This window comes from Alligator mississippiensis, chromosome 5, assembly GCF_030867095.1.
Source record: "Alligator mississippiensis isolate rAllMis1 chromosome 5, rAllMis1, whole genome shotgun sequence".
Lineage (NCBI taxonomy): Eukaryota > Metazoa > Chordata > Crocodylia > Alligatoridae > Alligator > Alligator mississippiensis.
The window spans coordinates 79149866-79171736 of NC_081828.1; the positions used below are offsets into that span (position 1 = coordinate 79149866).

At 46.4% G+C, this 21871-nt stretch overlaps 2 protein-coding genes across 13 annotated transcripts in view; one reads left to right on the forward strand and one right to left on the reverse strand.

Moving 5' to 3' along the window:
- LOC102558349 (poly(rC)-binding protein 3) overlaps nucleotides 1-21871 on the forward strand; it is a 929340-nt gene that overhangs the window by 827764 nt on the left and 79705 nt on the right. The window lies entirely within an intron of this gene.
- ZNF830 (zinc finger protein 830) overlaps nucleotides 6083-21871 on the reverse strand; it is a 109874-nt gene continuing 94085 nt past the window's right edge. For both annotated transcript variants that reach the window (XM_059728524.1, XM_059728525.1), the window contains one exon: nucleotides 6083-6478. In XM_059728524.1, coding sequence (XP_059584507.1) covers nucleotides 6446-6478 — 33 coding nt within the window. In that variant the 3' untranslated portion in view covers nucleotides 6083-6445. The remainder of the gene's footprint in view (nucleotides 6479-21871) is intronic.

Genomic DNA, 21871 nt, shown 5'->3' on the forward strand with positions numbered 1-21871 from the left:
GGTTTAAGTTAAACAAGAGTCCGCCAGCATCCCAGTATGCTCTCTGGGCAGGGCTCTCTGCTCCAACAAAGCAGGGCTGGCCCTGCCCCTCTGCTCTCTAGCCTGAACAGGGGCAGGGACATGGCAAGACACTAGCTGGCATGGCCCCGTTAAGGCAAAGTGAGCAGGGAAGGAGTTAATTCTTCCCTCCTTCCCCTCCCCCACCACACCTAGGGTCTGCCTGTCTGCCAGGGCAGGGGGTGGCCCGGGTTGGAAGACCCCAGCTTTGGTCCCCGGGGCAGAAGGGACAAAGGGAGGAATTATCCCCATCCCTGTTCCCTTCACCTTAACAGGGCCATGCCAACACAGCATCTGGCCATGTCCCATTGTTGGAGCAGTGAGGGGATGAGGAAGGGCAGCAGCCTCTGTCAGACTACCCAGGAGGGGGTTTATTCCCACCCTCCCTTCTCTGTCTGTCTCACCAGCAGAGACCACAGCTGTCCCAGCATGGCCCCATTAAAGCTAAGGGGGCAAGGAGGGAGTTAATTCCCACCCCCACCACTGGGGGACTGCAGCCAGGGCAAAGCAGCCCCTCTCTTCCCTGCCTCAGCCAGGGCTCAACTGGGCCAGGCTGGGCCACAGGGGAGGGGCCACTCCCAGGGACTGTGGCTCAGTGACAGCTGCTCCCTGCGGCCAGGCTGGGCCAGGTCAGGCAGCCCCACATGGAGTGGGGGACAGGGGCAAGGGAGGAGGAGAAGGAAGAGTCCCCCATCCAGCACCGCACAGAGCCCCACTCCCCACCTTGCAGCCATAGGGGAGAGGAAGGAGGGGGAAGAGTCCTCCTCTGGGGCTGGGCAGCGCTCTGTGCCAGGATTGATCTTGGTAGTATGGGAGCTACTTAGATGGGCAGAGCTGTCCCCTCCTCCTCTTCCTCCTTGTTCCCTGCCCCCCAGCCACAGGGGTCTCACTGCACTCCTTCTTCCCTCCAAACCCTGCAGACCAAGGTGTGAGTTTGAACCCCTCCTTAGTCTTACTCAAGCCTGCCAGGGCCTAACCTTCAAAGATTGAATCAATTCAGGCTGGCTTTTTGAATGTCTGCCCCTAGCCTGATAGGCTGAATCAAAAACCAAGTGCCCATATTGGTGATATTACAGCTTCTTAGTTCTGCAGCTCTGGGTCTGAGAGCATGTCATTTTCATTAATATTTTTTATCCTTGAAACTGTGGTGCTATAAATTAAAAGTTGTTTTGCAGGTTGTCAAACAAAGGATGTGTTTATTTGCAACATTTGAGCAAAATCTGCCTGGGCACTTCTTCTTTGCTTTGGGAGTATATGTAATAAAAAGAGAACTGATTGGTTTCAAATGTACTTTAGTTTTCCTTTAGCAAGGAAACACTGAAGATGGATATGTCTCTCTGTATGTGTACATTACATACACAATGTTTCTTTTGATTTATAATACATGAAAACACCTGTATTAGGCTCTCAGCATCTATGTTATAAATTAAAAATACAACTCTGTAAAAAAAAAAAAAAAAGCAATTGCTTCTAATCCCCTAAATTAGAAAATAATTGATAGCATCCAAGAACCCATTCTACATTCCCCTCAGCAAAAGGCAAACCCATATATATTGGATTTATATTCATGTGCAATTATGTTATGTGTATGTGCATGTGTGTATATATGTGCATACATATAAGGCAGGAAAAACATCAAACTTCAAATTCTATTATTCAAATTTGAGCACTCAAATATTAGGAAATATCAGAGTTAAGGCATTATGGCTAAATTGGCCTTAGTCAAACTAAGCATTTAAAGACCTGCTTATCTCTAGGCATGGAATAGGTCTACTCCCATGATTAAGTGTTTTGCTAGATCAGTGCCAAAGAGGTGGGTCCCATTCAGGATTGAGCCCAGCATACATAAATTAACAAGCATTGGTCATATACAAAACATTTCAGTTAAAGTGCTTTTTTAACCCATACAAGCAATCAGAAAGGAAATTTGAAAAAGCTAATTTTCTGTGTTAATCACAGTGGTTGTGTGTGCAACTACTGTTAACAGTAATGAATGTTAACGTGTCTAATCTTCATTGTACATGTAGCCCTGGGGCCTAGATTAAACTCATAAAAGCAAAGAAATCCAAAGTTACAGTAGAAATTTCCCATACATCCTCAACTAACAAGGCACAGTGGGTGTACCCTAACTACAGTGCACTTCCAAAAATGTATGCTATTGTGCCTAAATATTGCAAAGAATACATTAAATTAGAATGTATTAAATTCAGACCCTTACCGTTGCTTTGATGTCACTTTTGCAATTTCAAATTGCTAACATCAAGGAATTCACAGTGCCTGGAAGGAGGTCATTCTGAAAGTCGTGAGTGGCTCTGAAATGAAGCAGGAATATGCCTGCCTCCACATAGTTTCTTAAGATTTGTTGTTCTAATGGCATCACTAGAAATTACTGAATTCTAATTAGCATTACTGGACAAAACACTTAATTGTGTTGGAACAAAGAATCTAAATATATATTCATAACTTGCAAGATGAGGGTGGAATGAAAAGAACATTATTAAAAATACTATACATTCCCATTCTTCCAGTTTTATTACTGAAATAAATATTTTATTAAACAGTTGAATTGTATAAAAAAAAAAGATTAAAGAGCTCTCCCAAATAACCTTAACTCTATCCCTGAAACTGGGAGACCTGTAAAACCCCATATAAATAAGCTTTGCACTTGTGACCTCTACATTCTGCATCACAGATAGGTGATAGCCATAATCTCTGGTCACCTAGAGCATTTTAAACCTAAATATTTCTCATATGGACTTTAAGAGGAGAATGGCTCTCTTCAGTCATATTTACTGCATTTTATGCAGTATGATATTCATTTCTGTTGCTGATTTTAAAACAGACAAGAGGAGGCTTACCATTGTGAAACGTAGAAGGTTGTATAAAATTTCAATGACTAGCATGAAGGACATCATACTGATCTGGAAGCTGGACAGATCTCCAGTGTGTATATGACAGGGGTGGGCAAAATATAGCCCGCAGGCTGGATTCAGCCCACGAGGCCAATCCATCCAGCCCACGGGGCCCCTAAAAATGTTTAGAAAATTAAAATTGATCTGTCCTTGGTTCCTGTCAAAGATGACAGGAGCCAAATGCAGTAGAACCCAGGGGAAGCCGTGGAGGGCTCGTTCAACAGCAGAGCCCACCTGGCCCAGTTTCCCCAGCTGGAAGCCCCAGCAGGGGCTTCTGGCCTGTGACCATGTGGCTATACTTGTGCGGGAAACTCAGGTAAGGTGGGGGCGAGGGGGAAGGCAGGGGACAAGCTGGTGCAGAGTGTGGGAAAAAGTGGCCCCTCCCTCTCCCTGTGCCCAGAGCTCCCTGCTGCAGCCACTCACAGCCTGCGCAGGGCTGTCCTGAGCAGGCACAGGCAGCCCCATGCAGGCTGCAAGTGGCTGCAGCATGGGGCACTGGGCATGAGCCGCTTTTCCCCCCCATGCTCAGCACCAGCTTGTAACCCGCCCCCGCTGCCAGCCTAGGCCCCAGGCCAGCTCCAGGCTCACCTGTCAGGGCTGCACTGCGATGGCGGCAGTAGCTGCGGCCCCCCTTTGCTTGCCGTGCTGGGCAGTGTTTGCTGCTGCTGCCCAGTGCATGAGCTCCAGGCGGGCAGCAGCAGCAAACACTGCCCAGAGCAGCAAGCGGGGGGGCCACAGCTGCTGCTGTCGCAGTGGAGCCCTGACAGGCAAGCTCGGAGCCGGTGTGGGGCAAGTTACAAGCTGGTGCTGAGCACAGGTGGGGGAAAGTGACCCCTCCCTCGCCCCGTGGCTGGCGCCTCACACTGCAGCCGCTTGCAGCCCACACAGGGCTGCCTGTCCGTGTTCAGGACAGCCCTGCACAGGCTGCAAGCGGCTACAGCAGGGAGCGTGGGCCACAGAGCAGGCGAGGAGCCGCCTTTCCCCCATGCTCAGCACTAGCTCCTTCCCTGCTGGCAAGCAGGGGGTCGGGGCTGCGTGCTGCCCCCCACCCCATACCGTGGGGCTGGAGAAGCACTGGGATTGAGCGGATGCGGGAGCAGGGCCCGCACCCATGTCCCAGGGCCAGTGCCAGCAGGGCCCAGAACAGGGCGGCAGGAATACAGGGTCCTGGCTGGCAGGGGCTCTATGGAGCCAGGCCAGCTCCCCCCTCTCCATGCTGGTGCAGCCCAACCCAGCTCCACAGACCCCTGCCAGTGTGCACCCTGCTCTGGGCCCCACCGGTGCTGGCCCTGGGACATTGGTCCAAAGACATTGGGGCATTTGTCCCAAGATCGTGACCAGGCGGCAGGGCACCTGTCAAGTGGTGGGGCACCTGTCAAAGGGTGGGGCTACCCATGCGGCCCTTGACAGCTTGCCACAAATTGGTAAGCGGCCCTCCACCTGAAATAATTGCCCGCCCCTGTTATATGACCTGTGGAGAAGCTTGCATTTCATCTTGCACCAAGGTAAATCAGGGGAAAAAAAGCCCATAAAGTATAAATATATTATAATCTTGAGGGGACAGGAAAAAAAAAACATGAAACGAGATGAAAATCCAGGCCAAGATATTTTTATTGTTTTCTTACTAAGTCAGAGTGAAGTAATGAACAGCCTCTGGTCTTTTAGGTCACAGGCACATGTTATATACACTTAAGATGTGATTAACCAATTAATCACATGGCTTAAGTTGTTACCTGGTCCCCGTTAATGTAATTAATGATGTAATAAAACAAGGAATTATCCACAGAGTTATTCCACAATAGAAGTGTAATGATCTTGTGGGTGGTTCCTGTCATGCCATTAATTGAACATGTGGCCAGGCTGGGGCTCCCAGCTGTGGTATACTCTACAACAGCTGGGAGACCTACCAGCTGACAAGGGCCCCAGCCACAGGAGCTTACAACTTGTTAGTTCAGGGGGAACCCAGGGTTGTGATTCTGGACTCCCCCTGCAATGGCATTAAGACATGATGAGATCTGATGCAGTATCCCACAATCACATCTCCAGCCATGCATGTTGGCATGGCAGGAAGAGCAGTAGTAAGGATCCCACATCAGATCCCATTGCAACATCACATGCATATCTGCAATGGGCCTTACTATACAGTAAGCAGAGTGGTCAGTAATATTGTCCACTGCAGTGCAGTGAAGTATTAAATGTAGTGTTAACCATCACTGGAATGATCAATTGTTCTCAATATCCACCAGGGGTAAGACAAAATTAATTGGCTTAATTTACAGCTAGGGAGATTTAGTTTACATATTAAGACCAAATTTCTAATTATAGCATGAACGACACGTGCCCCTGGCAGCTGAGGGGGCATGGCGGCAGCAAGAGCGCAGCAGCGGTAAGCAGGGAGCTCCCACAGATGCCGCTGGCACTGTTGGCGGTGGGGTGGTGAGCGCTGACCATCTGCAGACGCCGCTGTCAGTGTTGGCGGTGAGGGGGGGGGGGGGTGGCAACCGGCGACCACCCACAGGTGCCTTTTCATAGGGGGTGCACAGATGAGCAAAGGATGCTGTGAAATTACTGTCGATGGAGGATTTTATGATCAAGTTAAGCAGCCATCTGCCAGGGATGGTCTTACCTCTGAAAGGGCTGTGAACTAGATGACCTCTTGAGATCAATCCAGCATTTCTGAGATTTCTAGGTACCTATAGATGTGCAGCGAGGCTGCTCCAACGTGCTATAGCTGTAATTACAAAGCAGACTCCAGCAGACTCCTGGAGCCGCTCTAATTAAAGCCCCCCCTCCCGCCCCCCCCCATGTCTATAAACACCGTCTATGTATAGTTAAGTGGCACATCAAGTACTCTGTTTTCTTGAATACCACACCCCAGACTGAAAAAAGAAAGACCTTTCCTTGTAGTACGTAACTGAAAAGTGCAATGGGGAAGCCAAACCTACGTATTGTTACACTCCCTATGGATTGTTTGCAAAAGCTTAAATGATGGAAAAGGTTGTTACCATATTTTCTCACTTATAATGTGCAGCCAGATTTCCAGCAGCTGTTTTTGGTAAAAAGTTGTGTGTTGTATGTGAGAAAACATGATATATTAAGGACCATAGAGGGTAGAGGTGCACAGATCCTTTAATTATCAATTGAAAAAAATGTTCAGGCATAACATTGTTCCATACCTTTTAATAGGGTTGGGACAGGGACGATTGGGGACAAAGCTGAGTTTACTTGGGATACCCTAACTTCATATTTTCAATTTATTTTCCAGTGTTAGAATTCTATACAGGTATCAATGCTTGTTCTATAAAACCAAAATATTCTTTAACATTTTCCCCTTCCCTAAGTAACATGCATAACTTCATCTTACATATAGATACCTAGGTTTTTATGTCTTTACATTGATGGAGTATTAAATGTGGTATCACCAAGCATTGGAGACCTCCTCAGATGTACATGCCATGTCAGGGCCCTCATCCTGTTTACAGATGATACCGGCCTCCTAGCAGGGTTCTCTGGAAGAGATGGTCAGAATATATTGTCAACATTCTGAAAAAAATTGGACAAATTTTTGAAGAAAAATGACATTTTGTGGAAATGTAAATGGTTAAAAAAAGCATTTACTTCAGTAAAATTTCACCTGTTTTTTTAAAAGAATTTGAAATATGTCAAGGCATCCTCTCTTGACATTTTTCTGAACAAAACGTTTTGATTTTTCATGTCCAAGCAGCTTTTCAAAATGAAATTCATTAGATTTTATTTTTTTTTTTGAATGCTTCATGTTCTAGAAGGTTTAAATTAAAATGTTATTAAAAGGAAACTTTTTGACTGACCCAAAATGGAGATTTTAGAACTTTCGATGGCAGGGGAGAAAAAAGGGTTTTGGATTTTATTGCATTTTGGAATGGAAAAAATGTTGAAACCATGGAATTTTCAACAAAATAGAAAGTTTCATGCTTGCCCATCTCCCCAGCTATGCTAATTTCTAAGTAATTCCTTTCTTGGGGCTCTGCTGAGATTGGATGGCCTATAAGAAGGTGAGGGAAACCTACTAATAATACTCTCTCAGGTTCCTACTCAGTCCTACTCCCTGACACTCATGCCCTCAGCTTTCTCTTGCCAGTAGATCCTCCAGAACACTCCAGATGCCTACTGAGCCCTAAACATCCAGGTTCCCTTCTAAACGTCCCAGAAAAACTTATTCTTCCCCAGCTTCTACTCTGAACCCCAGGCCCTAGCTATTGAGCTTGTCCTCCCCAGGCATTCTCTAAAACCCCTTTCTTAGTTACCACTAAGCTTTTTCCAGGTAGCTACGCTCCCAGCTCCTCTCACCACCCACAACTATCTCCCTTGCTTCTGCCCAGAATCTCAGCTGCCACACCTTCCCTATCCCAGTATCTGCTGATTCCCAAGGTACACACTCAGTACTGCTTGCCACAGTAGCTAGTTTTGTACAGCTCCACGTCTGCCACTGCTTAGAGCTGAGTGTACTGACTTTAAAGTGAAGTCTGCAATTATATACAAATTGTTCATGGATATGCTAATTAGAACTTTACATATTTACAAATGATTCGAATATCATGTGGCGCTGCATAAATCTAGGCAGCTGTATCAGCCACTCTCACAGAAGATGTTGATGCCAAATGTAGTGATCTATTCAGAAACTTTAATTCAACAATTGACAGGATTATGGGGAAGAGAGAAATAGGGAGAAGAGAGAGGAGGACTGCAGTGGGGCTGCTTGGAGTGTCAGTGCAGAATTCAGCCCTGCATAGGTAGCAGAACTAGGAAGACTGAAGATGTCAAGTGAGAATTTATTTAGCCAGATTCTAATCTCACCTTCTCCTATTTTACAATAGTATAATAATCCTATGGAAACCTGGGCATTAATTTCTGATTTTAAGTAGTATAAGAGAAATCAAATCCATAAACAGATATTACTTGTACCCTTCATATCATTTACAGTGTAATAATAAAACTCCTAAATTAAAAATATGCATTATAATACTCATTTGACTCTAAAGTGCTCTTAGCAAAAGTTAAAATTCCTCTCTTTTCATCTTGCTTTTTCTCTTTTCTTCCATTTTTCCTTAGCCTTTTCTACTTCTATGAAGTACAGATTTTTCCCAAGAGATATTGTGTTACATTCTCCTATCTCTGCGCCCCATTTTTAACCTTCCCCTTACACTACCAAAGACCTTCCTTCTGATCAGGAGGCACTGATACAAATTCTGCTGGATCCAGCCATTAATGCTGGATCAGCCAGCATGGTACACTACACAGCAGTGCTAGCAGGGAGTGAAGGCAGCTACTAACCAAGAGAGTAGGGAGCTGAATAGTTCTCTTGTATTGGATTTCTATTAGACTAAAAACAAGGGCATTTATAATGGTAAGTAGAATAGACTGGATGCATCTACATGAGATGCTAATGCACAGTGCTTAATGCACATTTATTTAGTACTTGTATAATCAAATACTAAATAAATGCACAGTAACCGGAGTTACTGCGCAGTATCACCAGCGAATGCCTTTTTAGTGATGCTACTGCACAGTAGCCTAATAATACTACTCAGTAGTGTATTAGCACTGTTGGTGCTGTCGCACGCTGCTGCACAGTTAAAGTCTCATGTAGATATGCCCACTATGTCACAAATTACTTCCTGGGATTAATAACTAGCTGGGTGGTCTCAATAGTAAATGTGTAAAATACCAACAGCAGCAGCAACTTTCTGCTGGGCTTATATTTGGGATTTGGTTTGTATCCATGCTTGAAATTCACATTCTGAATAATTGGGATAGCACCCCCATTTTCAGTGCTCCGCAGTACTATGTAATTGTTTGCTTGCTGGCAGTCTCAGGCTCGAACGGGTACAAAAAGGATATTACGTTTCCCCTTTCAGGAACTATTATCAGGTCAAGGCTAGCATATCAAATTAACTTTTTGTGAGTTAATTTGATATGCAGTGCCAAAAGGGAACATGAGTGAGTGTATGTCACCCACAGCTGTAAGAACCCATTGCATAGTGTTAATGCCCCAAAAGTCCAGTTTTGTCCAGTTTTGGACAAATTGGAGAGTCCAGCAGAGGGCAACAAAAATGGTTAAGGGGTGGGGGCACGTGACTTATGAGGAGAGGCTGAGGGAACTGGGCTTATTTAGTCTGGAGAAGAGAAGAGGGGATTTAATAGCAGCCTTCAACTACCCAAAGGGTGGTTCCAAAGAGGATGGAGCTAGATGGTTCTCAGTGGTGGCAGATGACAGAACAAGGAGCAATGATCTCAAGTTTCAACATTAGAAGTTTAGGTTAAATATTAGGAAAAATCTTCTCACTGGAATTAAAGCACTGAAACAGGTTACCCAGAGAGGTGGTGGAATCTCCATCCTTGGAGGTTTTTAAGACCTGGCTACACAAAGCCTTGGTTGGGATGATCTAGCTGGGGATGATCCTGCCCCAGTCACCCTCTCACAGTTACATTACTGATTAATACCAATAACACTAAAAGACCAGTATTGGGTAATTATGAGAGGTAATTTTATGAAAAATAGTGACTAGAGTTATCCAAAGACAAATCAAAGGTGCCAGAAAGGCAGAAGCGTGACAGAAGGGTAAGTAGAGAGACAGGAGAATCTCAGCATTCATAAAGATGCTGAGACATATGCCTCACCATTGGAGACAACAGCAGTCCCACACAAGGTGTGTACATGAGGATCTTAGTAAATCAGGGCCTTAAGTGTCAGAGGATGAATAACAAACCTCTTGGATCACAGTAGTAGCAGTCAGAACTCAGTCCCCAGTGACCTTTCAATTTCTCACCTACAGCTTTTTATGGAAAATGTTATCAACGAGTTTTTTTTCTCTCTTTTTACTCCATTAATTAAGTATGTCTTTCCAGCAGGCATGAATAATGAAATATTTAAGCTAGCTATGTCTATCAATCTTGGTATAGGAATTGGTTGTTTTTTTCTTTTGAGCTGAAGTGCATTTGACACAATTAACCTAGAGGTGTGTACATTCTGTGGTTAACGCTGGCTGCTCATCTGTCTCCAGAGCCAGTGAAGAGTGAGCGTGACTGAATCACAGGGTCAAATCTCAGCCTGACTGACCTAGCCATTCATTCTATCGAATAGATAAATTGAGTTGTGGTAGGTTTAATTTATTGTATCTTTACTCTGAAACCTTAAATACTAACGTTCTCTGCAGACTTCTGTATGATCATTATCATTATTAAAAGTAACACTCTGTGCTTTCCTAGTGCTTTCCTCCAAGAATCCCAAAGTACTTCCCAAGTATCTGTGTATTCATCCTCAGAACACTGCAAAAGGGCAAAGTAGGGGGAAAAGGGGGGTTGCATCTATTTCACAGACAAGGAAAGAGAGACATTGCCAAGCACATAGCACTTTTTCTAAGAGCAGGTGGGACAAATACTTGAGTGAGGTGGTTTAGTCAGGGATGATCCTGCCAAAAACAGGGGCTGAACTAGGTGACCCTATGAGGTCCCTTCAAGGTTAACTTTCCTATGATTCTCTGGTCCTAAAAACAGGTTTTTGCTCAAACAGCCATGTCAAAATATCCCTTCTCTGCACTGTGGTGGAAGTAATTTTTTGATCCCTGAGAATATTGGTATTGCACTGGTTGATGCCTAAATAGAGAGTTTTGTGTTTATATACCCTAGTCCTGATGTCCTTAACCTATTCTTGCTCATGTCAAAGTGCTTTGCCTTTGTGCAAATGGAATAAAAACTTTGGGATGGTTTTTTAGTGTCCCAAATTATTTGCAATAAAACACAAACATTTGTTTTACTATTTTAAAAAGTATTTCCATTTCTATAAATGTATTTATATCAGGGATGTCAAGCATACAGCCTGTGGGCCATATCTGACCCATGGAGCTTTGCTATCTTCCCCATGGGACTCCCAGAGAGGCCAGGAATTTGGGGCAAGCAGGAGTGGAGCCTGCCACCAAAATCCAGGGTATGGAGCCCCACTGGGGGCATGTGTCAGTGTCAGGGGGTGAGGAATGGCTGTTTCACTCCCCGTGGCCAGTGCTGGATCTAGGTGGGGAACCAAGTGACTTTGACACCCCTGATTTATATCAATGTTCCTGTCATATTAGAGTTTCCAGAACATGATAATGTTGGTAGCAGAAACCCTTTTGTAACAGAGCAATAACTGTTTTTATTGTGTAGTTTTGGGGGGGTTAGTAAGTATTCCTAAGATTGATGGTCTCATGATGATTATTGGGCTGGCGATACTTAGAAAAATGATGGAATTTCACACATCATGTTAGCAGAAAAAAGGTTAATCTTTATGCCATGATTGTTAAGTTTCCTGTTTGTAACATGACTAATTTGTTTTCCTTGCTATGCAAAAGGCATACCTATTAGCTGATTAGGCAAATAGCTCTGTTTCCTATAGCTTGACTGGGTGTTTTAGTATCTCAGATTAGTCAATTGCACTGTCAAGATTTCTGCCAGTTATTTGGATCATGAGTACTTCACTGTTGTCTTTTGTTTTTATTGTGTTGCTGCATTAGCATTGGGATGGTATAAGTAACTCAGCAGCTTTCAAAATAGCTTCCTGCTTTGTGATAAGAGTCAGTGCCTCTTGAGTATTCATTCACCATGGAACTCATTCCATATCTAATCCATCATATGAATTAGATGTGAAAATCATAATGTGTGCCTTCCTTTTAGCACAAAGAAGTACATCCCTCATAGTTAACACTACATTTCCTTCAGAAAGGATGACTGACAGACATTACATTATACAGCACTACAAATGCTTCTGTGGTGTGACAAAAGTCAAGGGGACAGATGTATATGCCCATTGTAGCAGTGCAAAAATGGCACACATGCTACAAAAATGGTGCCAGTGCTACATAAATGTCCCTGTAGTGCTATGCTCGTTGCATCACATATAACATCTGTACTGCTATCTATATCAGTACAGGATACCTCTCAGACCCCAGCATCCTGTAGTGCTCCAGTCTTCCTCCTTTCCCCTCCAAGGGGGAGGTTCCCCTGGGAGCTCCCCTCAGGTAGACTGGGGGGCAAAGAAGCAGTCCCCTATTAGTCCCTGGCTGGAGTGCTACAAAGTTACAACATGGACATACTCTCCAGCCACAGGACTCTGAATGTGTATACACTCCCATAGTGCTTGGACTCTATTCCAAGTTCTGCCATAAATCTACCAGGTGGCATTGAGCATTTTTGGCCCCCCTGACCATTTGTCTCTTTGTGCCTCAGTTTCCTCTTCTATAAAATGGAAATAATGACCATGACCTCCTATTAAGTGTTTTGAAATCCACTGATGAGACTGGAGAACTAGGTATAAGATCTGGTATCATTTTTATTATATTTTCCATTGTGATAATGTGTAGAAAAGAGAGATGTAAATCTATCTGAAACTGATCATATTGAACAATATACGTATAGATTATGCATGGAAAATATTCTACAGCAAATAATCAATTCACAAAAACTATACAGTGTTAGGCCTGAACGGCTCAATCAAACCCCAGTGGACATTTGAATCGATATCATTTTCATAAGGCACCAAGAATCTAGATATGATAATCAACCATCCATGACATACTTGATTTCTACAATAAATTGTAATAAATTATAGAAATATTCTGCTAAAGATAAATAAGTCTTCAAAATCATCTCAGGGAGCAAAAAATAATGAAATTTGAATACTATAAAAATAATTATAGATATATTTTAAAGCAGAGGTTGGCAAACACTGGATCTGTCCCAGAGACAGGAGGCTTTGGCAGTATTTGACAGCACAAATGCCATGCTGGCCCACCTAGGACCCAAGCTGGGTCATTCTAGCCTGCCACCAAAAAAAATTGCTGACTGCTGTCTTAAAGTATTACACATTATTTTCAGTAGTGTACGAATCTCTGTGGAAAAAACAATGAGCTAAACCCCAAGCCATGAAAAAGGTCTGGCAAGCAAAAAAATCTCTTCTCCAAATTACCTAAGGCAGCCTCTGGTTTTTATCTGCAACATAAGAGAGACTTTCCCATCCAATATTAGTTGGCCATACATAAAAGTTGACTCCACTTTTTGCAGTTCAATTTTAGAAATACAGCTTTCCCCCAAAATATATGATGGTAACTACAGGTAAATCCTTGAACTAATATTGCCTTTACAAAAATCCTACAGGAAACTTAAATACCTAAGGAGAGAACTCAGAGAGTTAAATATACTAAAACAATTAAAATAAAAATATATACCCTGTACCAAAGACAGTTTTGCACAGAGTTCAGCCTATTGTCTTCTGCCTAAAATACCATATCAATAAATATCAAGATGCATAGTTTTAGTTAAATGAAAACTGCTTCCAGGTTTATACAAAAAACAGGCCCATGCTAAAAGGCCAAATCTGAATATCAGTTCAAGATTCAAACCTTATATGACATGTAGATCCAAACAGGTTTTAGGGTTTAGGGGGTTTAGGGGCTCTACATCCATTTTTTTTTCTAATTGCTGAGGTATGTGGAAAAAGAGAAAGCAGGTGGCTTATGGATTTTTCTGTCCTTGTTCTTATTTTGTTTTTTTTCGGAAATGCTATCTTTATTGAATCAAAAATGTTTTACTCTTGGTTTTGATCGATATATAGTGAATTACAGGAAGGAGTTGAACAGAATTCTGTATTGTTTCATGCCAGCTCGCTTTGGAGCTATTCCTGGCTCTGTAATTCCAGAGATAACATGTTAAATGGACTGCCCTAGAGCCAGAGATCCAAGGCTTCATACTTCCCTGATCTCTGCAGCAGAGCCAGGACCCTGGAAGACTCAACTTGACACAGGCATCTTAGGTTTGCCAAGCTCCTAGCCTACCTGAGGGAGGATAATGCCTTCTTTCCACACCACTGAGTCCAAAGCGATCCCTAGGAACTTGCAGGATGGTAGCAATCTGGGGCATTCAGTCACTGTGGCCTTTCCCACACAACCTGAGTGCCATGCTGCTGCCACCCTGAAGGAGCAGATGACTCAAAACAGCACCTTTAAGGGTGGCAGAGGACCAGATGACCCAGTGTGGGAACCTTAAGGGCCATACTGGCTAGCCACTAAAGGTGCAACACAGGATCACCTGCTTCCTATAGTGAAACTGTATTCAGCCCATTTTCAATTGACCCTGCACATTAGTCAACTATGGTTTTTATGGTTCTTCTTGAGGTGAAAAGGGTCAACATGCAATTGAAAAATAGAACAGGGTTTGGTCTTTTATCTTTATGTGCAATTTGCTGAAAGACCCTGAAGAATCTGGATCTGAACAGGAACATTTTCTCTCGATTTGTTTGTATTCAGCAAATAAAACCTGGGGTTCCCTTTCTAGGCTAAATGTTATCCTTTTCTTCCTCATATAACCCGCATGACACTGTCCTGGTGTGATATGGATGGATACAACATAAAATCATAGAATCGTAGAAATTTAGGGTTGGAAGGAACCTCAGGAGGTCATCTAGTCCAACCCCTGGTTCAAAGGAAGACCATCCCCAACTAGATCATCCCAGCCAAAGCTTTGTCTAGCTGGGTTTTGAAAACCTCCTAGCTGGAGCTTCCACCACCCCTGTGGGTAACCTGTTCCAGTGTTTTACTACCCTCCTAGTGAAAAAAACTCTTCCTAATATCTAACCTAAACTTCCCTTGCTGCAACTTGAGACCGTTGCTCCTTGTTTTGTCATCTGCCACCACTGAGAACAGTCTAGCTCCATCCTCTCTCAAACCCCTCTTCAGGTAGTTAAAGGCTGCTGTTCTCTAGACTAAATCAGTCTCCTCTCAGTCTCCTCTTCTCTAGACTAAATCAGCCCAGTTCCCTCAGCCTCTCCTCAGAAGTCACATCCCCCAGCCCCTCACCATTTTTGTTGTCCTCTGCTGGACTCTCTCCAATGTTTCCACATCCTTTCTGTAGTGGGGGTCGAAAACTGAACACAGTACTCCAGATGTGGCCTCACCAGTGCTGAACAGAGGGAAATAATCACTTCCCTTGACTTACTGGCAACCAGAGATGATCCCAGCAGGGTGTAGGGCCTGGGGCAAAGTAGCCTGCATGGGGCTCCCCTCCCCATCCTATGGCACACTTACTCCAGGGAGTGAAAGCCCCAGCACACTGGACACAACAGGATGGGTGGTGGTTGGAACTTCCAGCCAGAACAGGCAAAGACCCTCCAACCCGCCAGGCAGGTGGGTGGGTGGCTCAAACTGCAGCTGTGGCCTCTCCACCTGGCTCTGTGGGGTCCCCCAAAGCATGGGGCCTGGGGCGATTGCCCCGATTTGCCCCCCACCCCCCCGGGACAGCCCTGCTGGCAACACACCTACCAATGCAGCCCAGTATGCTGTCAGCTTTCTTGAAAACAAGGGCATGCTGCTGGCTCATTCAACTTATTGTCCACTATAATTCCCAGGTCCTTTTCTGTGGAGCTGCTGCCCAGCCACTCAGCCCCCAGCCTGTACTGGTGCATGGGATTGTTCTGTCCTAAGTGCATGAGTTTGCACTTGTCCTTGTTGAAACTCATGAAATTTATTTTTGTCCAATCCTCCAATTTGTCTAAGGTACTCTGAATCCTAACCCTACCCTCCAGCATTACTACTCTCCCCAGCTTGGTATCATCTGCAGACTTGCTAAGGTTGCACTCTATGCCATCCTCAAGGTCATTGATGAAGACACAGAACAAAACTGGCTCCAGAACCGACCCCTGGGGTACTCCACTTGTTACTGGCTGCCAACTAGACCTCAAGCCAGTGATTACTACTCTCTGAGCCTGATGCTTCATCCAGTTTTCTATCCACCTTACAGTCCATTCATCCAGCCCAGACTTCCTTAGCTTGCCTGCAAGAATGTTGTGGGAGACTGTATCAAAAGTCTGGCTAAAATCAAGGTACATCACATCCACTGGCCTCCCTTGCATCCACAGAGCCAGTCATCTCGTCATAGACAGTACATATAGTACAGGAGACAGAAATGTATTTGTCAGCAAGTTTTGTCCTGCCCGTTTAAAGGGTCTTCTAAAAAATGTTAACTATTGGAGTGTATGGGCATATCTAGGATTGCATGCCCCACACTGACAAAGGGGGTGTTGTTCCACTCCCTTTACCATGATCCTAGATGCCAGTGAGCCCAGAGAGCTCTGAGCTCACTAACTGGTTGACATGGGATCTGGCCAGAGCCCTTGCTTTCACTCAGTTCCTGCTTTCATGCAGCTCTGGAGCCTAGAGACTGAGGGCCAAAGGTGGGAGGAAGGAAGAAGGTAAAGGGATGGTGAACAGTAGGGGCTCCAGCCAGACCCTGCACCAAACAGTTGGTGAGCTCAGAGCTCATGGCACACACTGAACTCCAGAAAAATCCTGTGCTGACATGCCAGCGAGATCCAAGAGCTCACTGTGAATGAGGCACACAGCCACCTGGTAGGACACTCCTCTATGAGGTTATGCTCCTAAATTACTGTAGTTATTTCAAAAATTCTCCATCTTAACAATAAAGTGTTGTCAACTAACTACCCACCTTCCAAAGAAATCCTGGAAAGAAGTGCTGATCCCAATGAAGTCACTACTCAGGCCCTGAGAGGGAAACTTCCAGGGCCTTAAAGAGTTCCAAGATTCCTCCTCTACTGTCCTAAGGCTTGATACCTTCTTTAAGTTTGCCAAAAGTTCATGCTTTCCATGTGTTAAAGAAATTCTCTTTCTTCTGGGCTCTTGCCAGTGTTTCAGTATTTTGCACCTCCATTTCCAAAATCTTTTCTTCCTCTTTCCCAAAGTGTTCTAATCACTTACCTGCTGGCTTGTTTTATTAATCACTCTTCCTGCTCAAACATTCATGGCTGAAAATATTGGGCTATTTCCTCAGCTACTATAAATACAGTTTTGGATTGGACCCAAAATTTTTAATGGAAGTGTTTAGCTGCTATGTAGAAACTGAACTTTGAGCTGCTGATGCTGCAACAGTGAGAGAAGAACATACCAGAAAGTAAAAGTCAATTGCTGCTGTTAGATTATCCTTCCACCCCAGGGATGCTATAGGAAGATGCCACAAAAATTGACTTCTAGAACCCAGAGCTTATAGGGCTCGGGAAAATATTCAAAAACAGATAAATATAACACCCAAGATGATCCACTGAATTTCTGGAAACAAACACAAGTAGTTTTATGTATAGCTAGATATATATATATATCAATACACTTATCCATACACTATTATAGCTGGATTCCAATAAAAGGCACTTAGCCTTATACCAAGGAAAGAAGGCTTATATAAAGTATATGTCCACTCTGTGCAGCATTATGGATTTGCAGAGGACACAGGAAGTGTATTGACAACATATCTGAAACAGCACAGCACCATATAAGAATCAAGGAGAGCCTTCTAGAAGCTCATCCTGAAGGGCATGAGGGAGGAAAAGAAGGAATAACAAGAATTGGGAGGGATATATTTTGAAAATCAGCCCAGAATCAAATCAGCCCAGATTGGAGTACTGTGTCCAGTTTTGGGCGCCACACTTCAAGAGGGACACAGGGAATCTCGAGAGGGTCCAGAGGAGGGCCACTCGCATGATTAGTGGCCTTCATGATAGACCCTACAGGGGGAGGTTGAGAGAGCTGAATCTCTTCAGCCTTCATAAGAGACAGCTGAGGGGAGATCTTGTGGCCGTCTATAAATTTATTAGGAGAGGTCAATGGGGAATAGGGGAAGTGCTGTTTACTAAGGCATCCCAGGAAGTGACTAGGAATAATGGGTGTAAACTAGTTGAGAGGGGATTTAGGTTAGATATTAGGAAGAAATTTTTCACAGTAAGGGTGGCCAGGATCTGGAACTGGCTTCCAAGAGAGGTGGTGCTTTCACCTAGCTTGGAGGTCTTCAAGAGGAGGCTAGATAGTCACCTGGCTGGGGTCATCTGACCTCGGTCCTCTTTCCTGTCAGGGGCAGGGAGTCGGACACGATGATCCATTGTGGTCCCTTCCGACTCTACAATCTATGAATCTATGAAAGGCACACTAGTCACCTTGTGGCTTCCAATCCAACTGGAAATTACAGCATGTACTTAACTATAAGCATACTCTGAAAGGCCTTTGAAGTCAATGGCTAGGGACAAACATTCAAAAAGCCAAACCTGAATTGACTCAATCTTTGCAGGTTAGTCTGCCTAGATTGAATCGATTTGCAAGTGAATAGACATTCACTTTTGATTCTAGAAATGCAGGCACATGCCTGCAGTGGCTCAGGCTAGAAGCTGGGGGGTGCTAGGACAACCCTTCCTTCCTTTCCTCAACAGCTGCAGGGCTGGAGGGAAGCTGACCTGTGGGGCATGGCCAGGCCCCTGGCAGGTGGCTAGGTATGATTGGGGAAGTGTTTAAACCCCCACCCAGGCCTGTAGGGACCCCAGTGGAGTATGTCTGGAGGGGGAGGGAGGAAGCAACCCTTGCCAGGCTCCTTCCTAAGGCAAGACACTGGCCTAGGCAGCACCTCAGACAAAGAGGGATTAAACTCCCCTATCTCCCCTCTCAGGCATGGGCATGGGGACCCCAGCTGGGATATGCTCAGCTTTCCCCCATGCTCACTGTTCTTGTGGTGGGGAGCCTGGCCAGAGCCGGCCATCATGGTCCTTCCATCCTCCTGGCACTGCAGCTATGGCTGGGGCTGCAGGGCTGAGACTGTGGGGCTGAGCTGGGCCAGCCTGCAGGTACTGCTGAGGGCAGACACAAAGGGGCCAGCCCAGGCTGGGCCGCAGGGGCCAGGCACTTCCCAGAGGGCTGCAGTTCAGGCTGGGGGCTGCAGGAGCTGCACAGCCAGATTGCTCCCAGCTCCCCATGCCCAGGCTAGGCAGGGCTGTCAGGGAGCTGCAGCTGTCTGGGAAGGGTCTGGCAGGGCCAGCCCGGGCCAGGCCTAGGGAGCAGGGCCCTTCCCACTGGGCTGCAGCTCTGTGACAGCCGGGCTCAGTGGCATGGGTGGCAGCTGCTGAGCAGCAGGCTACCCAGGCCAGCTCAGAGGCACCAGCAGGCCCACATCCTGGTAGCTGCCTCTGCACCCCCTATCCCACCTGGTAGCTGCAGCTGAACCACAAGCGGGGCTGCTCGGCCTCCCTTACCTCCAGCTGCCACTGCTGCCCCTGCCCCTGCTACACCACTCTGGATGGGTAGGTAGGAAGCTTGAGCCCAGTAGCTTCTGCCCAGTGCGTGGAGCTCAGGCTCCAGCTCCCAGCTCCCCATACCCAGGACAGGCAGAGCAGAGCCTGGCCAATGAGCTGCCCTTGCAGGTGGGCAGAGTGGGTGGAAGGCAGTCAAGAGCTGAAGCCAGATCTCCATGCACTAAACTGAAGTTTCCTCCTCTTCCACCCTCTCCCACTACCTAGAGTGGTGCAGCAAGGGGTGGAGTGGGTGGAGGAGGAGCCACTGGAGGTGAGGGGAAGCTGCGCATTCGCTGGGGCCAGCAGGACTTCTGTTCCTCTCACCTCCAACTGCGACTCCTGCTCCTGCCACGCTATGCCTGCTCACAGCAGCACCAGGTGCTTAGAGCAGGCTGCTGTGGGCTGGTGCAGTTCCTGCTCCTGCGATGCCATGCCAGGCCCGGCTGTCATGGGGCCACAGGCAGCTGTGAAGGGCCCTGACCCTGAGGCCTAGCCAGGGCTAGCCCCTCCGTGTCCCTCCTAGCTGGCTGCTGCTCCATGACAGCCCTGCCTGGCCTGGACACAGGGAACTGGGAGCAATCTGGCGGCAGAGCTCCTGTGCACCAGCCCGAGCCACAGCTCACTGGGAAGGGTCTGGCCCCTGCAGCCCAGCCCAGCCCAGGCTAGCCCCTCTGTGTCCACCCTTAACAGTGCCCACAGGCCAGCCCAACTCAGCCCCACAGCCCCAGGCATGGGCAAAGCTGGCTCTGGAGTTGCCCCCACTCCTACCGCTGGAGTGGGGAGGGCAGAATAACTGACAGGGGTTGCTTCAGCTAAGCAGACCCTGACTGGTGGTGGGACAGGGAATGGAGGGGGATATTAAATCCCCCTCCCTTCCCTATTTGCTTCAGGCTGTGTATGGGGCTAGCCATGCCCTGCCCCCTCCCTCCCCTGTCACTGCTTGAGCAGAGAGGGGAAATGCCTGACAGGGGCTGCTACACCCCTGCAAGTTGGACCCTGGTTGCAGTCCCCCACTGGGAGGTGGGGGAATAAACACCTTCCCTGCTGCCTTGGCCTCAGGGGATCATACCAGGCCATGCCTCTGTCCCCACTCCTGAGCAGAGGGGCAGAGCCAGCCCTGGTGTCTGGAGCAAAAAGCCCAGTTCAGCCCAGGGCTGCAGAGTATGCTGGGATGGTGGGGGACTCTGGTTTAACTTAAACCAGAAAGGGGTCTGGGACAAAAGTTGCGTAAACCAGTTTGACCCAAATCTACATTCAACCAGGTTTATCTTAAACCAGTTTTGGGCAGTTTGAAACTGGTTTATGTGCACTGAACTTATGTACTGTTACAGGTTTAACCCAGTTTCTGATCACTTAAACTAATTTATGTGTAGCTTCTGTCCCTAGCCAATGAGACTTGAGCCCATACTGAAGTGCCTTGCTGATCTCAGGGTCCTCCACTCAAATAACATCTGTCTTCATAGTTGTACAGGCAGCTTGAGGAGTCATTAGCTCCAGCTGTTTCATTTTGCATCCATATAAATTATTCTCTAGAAAGAAGCAACAACTTCTACAAGGCTGTATAACAGTGAGCCTGGGGTAGAACTGTGCGAAGCTTCGGTCACTGATTTAATTCAGCAGAGATTTAGCCCAATTTGGTGGCCGAATCTCCAAATCCAGATCGAATCAGGAGGCCCTTTAATCTCTCTGAACCAAATCAGAACCCTCCGAACAGATTCAGAGAGATTCAATGATTCAGACATAGATACAGCTTTAAATGTTTTTTCTACATACCTCAAGGTACCAGGCAGCTTGTGAATGCTGAGATTCTGGGGTAGGTGGAGTATCCCACAGGAGCGCAGGGGGGTCTCCAATTTGCTCAGCAGTGGACCTGGAAGTAGACCAGAAGCACTTCTGGTCCACTTCCATGTCCGCTGGGGAGTACCCGGAGTACCCTCCCCCAACTCCCCAGCTTGGCAACTGGTGCCTCTTGGGTCTGTGTGGGCATCCAGGGTCCCCCCACAACCAATCGTTGAGTCAGGGCAGCACAGGGGGGCCCCCTGTGCTCTCAGCGGCGGAGCCAGAAGTGGACTGGAAGTACTTATGGTCCACTTCCGGGTTCGCCGCCAAGCACATGGTGGGGCCCCCCACGCTCCTGTGGAATGCTGCATCCACCCCACCATCTCAGCATTCACAAGCTGCGCCTGGTACCTTGAGGTACGTAGATAAAACATTTAAAGCTGTGTCTATGGCCAAATCGATGATTCTCCAAATCAGCATCAAATCTTCAGGTTCGGATTTGGCTGAATCGAATCCGAGCACTGATCCGAATCAATGAATCAAATCACTGTCCCCAACTGAGGCCAAATCCGAATTGAATACAGCCCATTTTGCACACCCCTAGCCTGGGGCTCTTTTAAGGGAAAAACAGCAGCAGAAGGAGCCTCAAGTGGGGAAGCCCATTCATTATGAGGTACAGACGAGCAGCTCCCCAGGGATTTATGGGTTATGAGTGCATAGTGCAGGGCTGGCTGCTCTGTAATAGTATAACAGGGTAGAGCCCTGCATAGGAGACAAAACACTGCTACAGCAGGTAGGCAGCAACAGTAAGCTGCCCTGGAGTTAAGCCACTAAGCCTAAGCAGAAAAAACCTGCAGGTAGCTGGCTGGGGAAGCCACATGACCAGAAAGGGCCAAGGCCTATGAGGCACATAAGCCCAGGGCCTGATTCAGAGCAGTCAGTCTAACTCTGGAGACCGAAGGTAGAAGAACTCTGCAAAGAGATGGCTGTGGCTGAATGC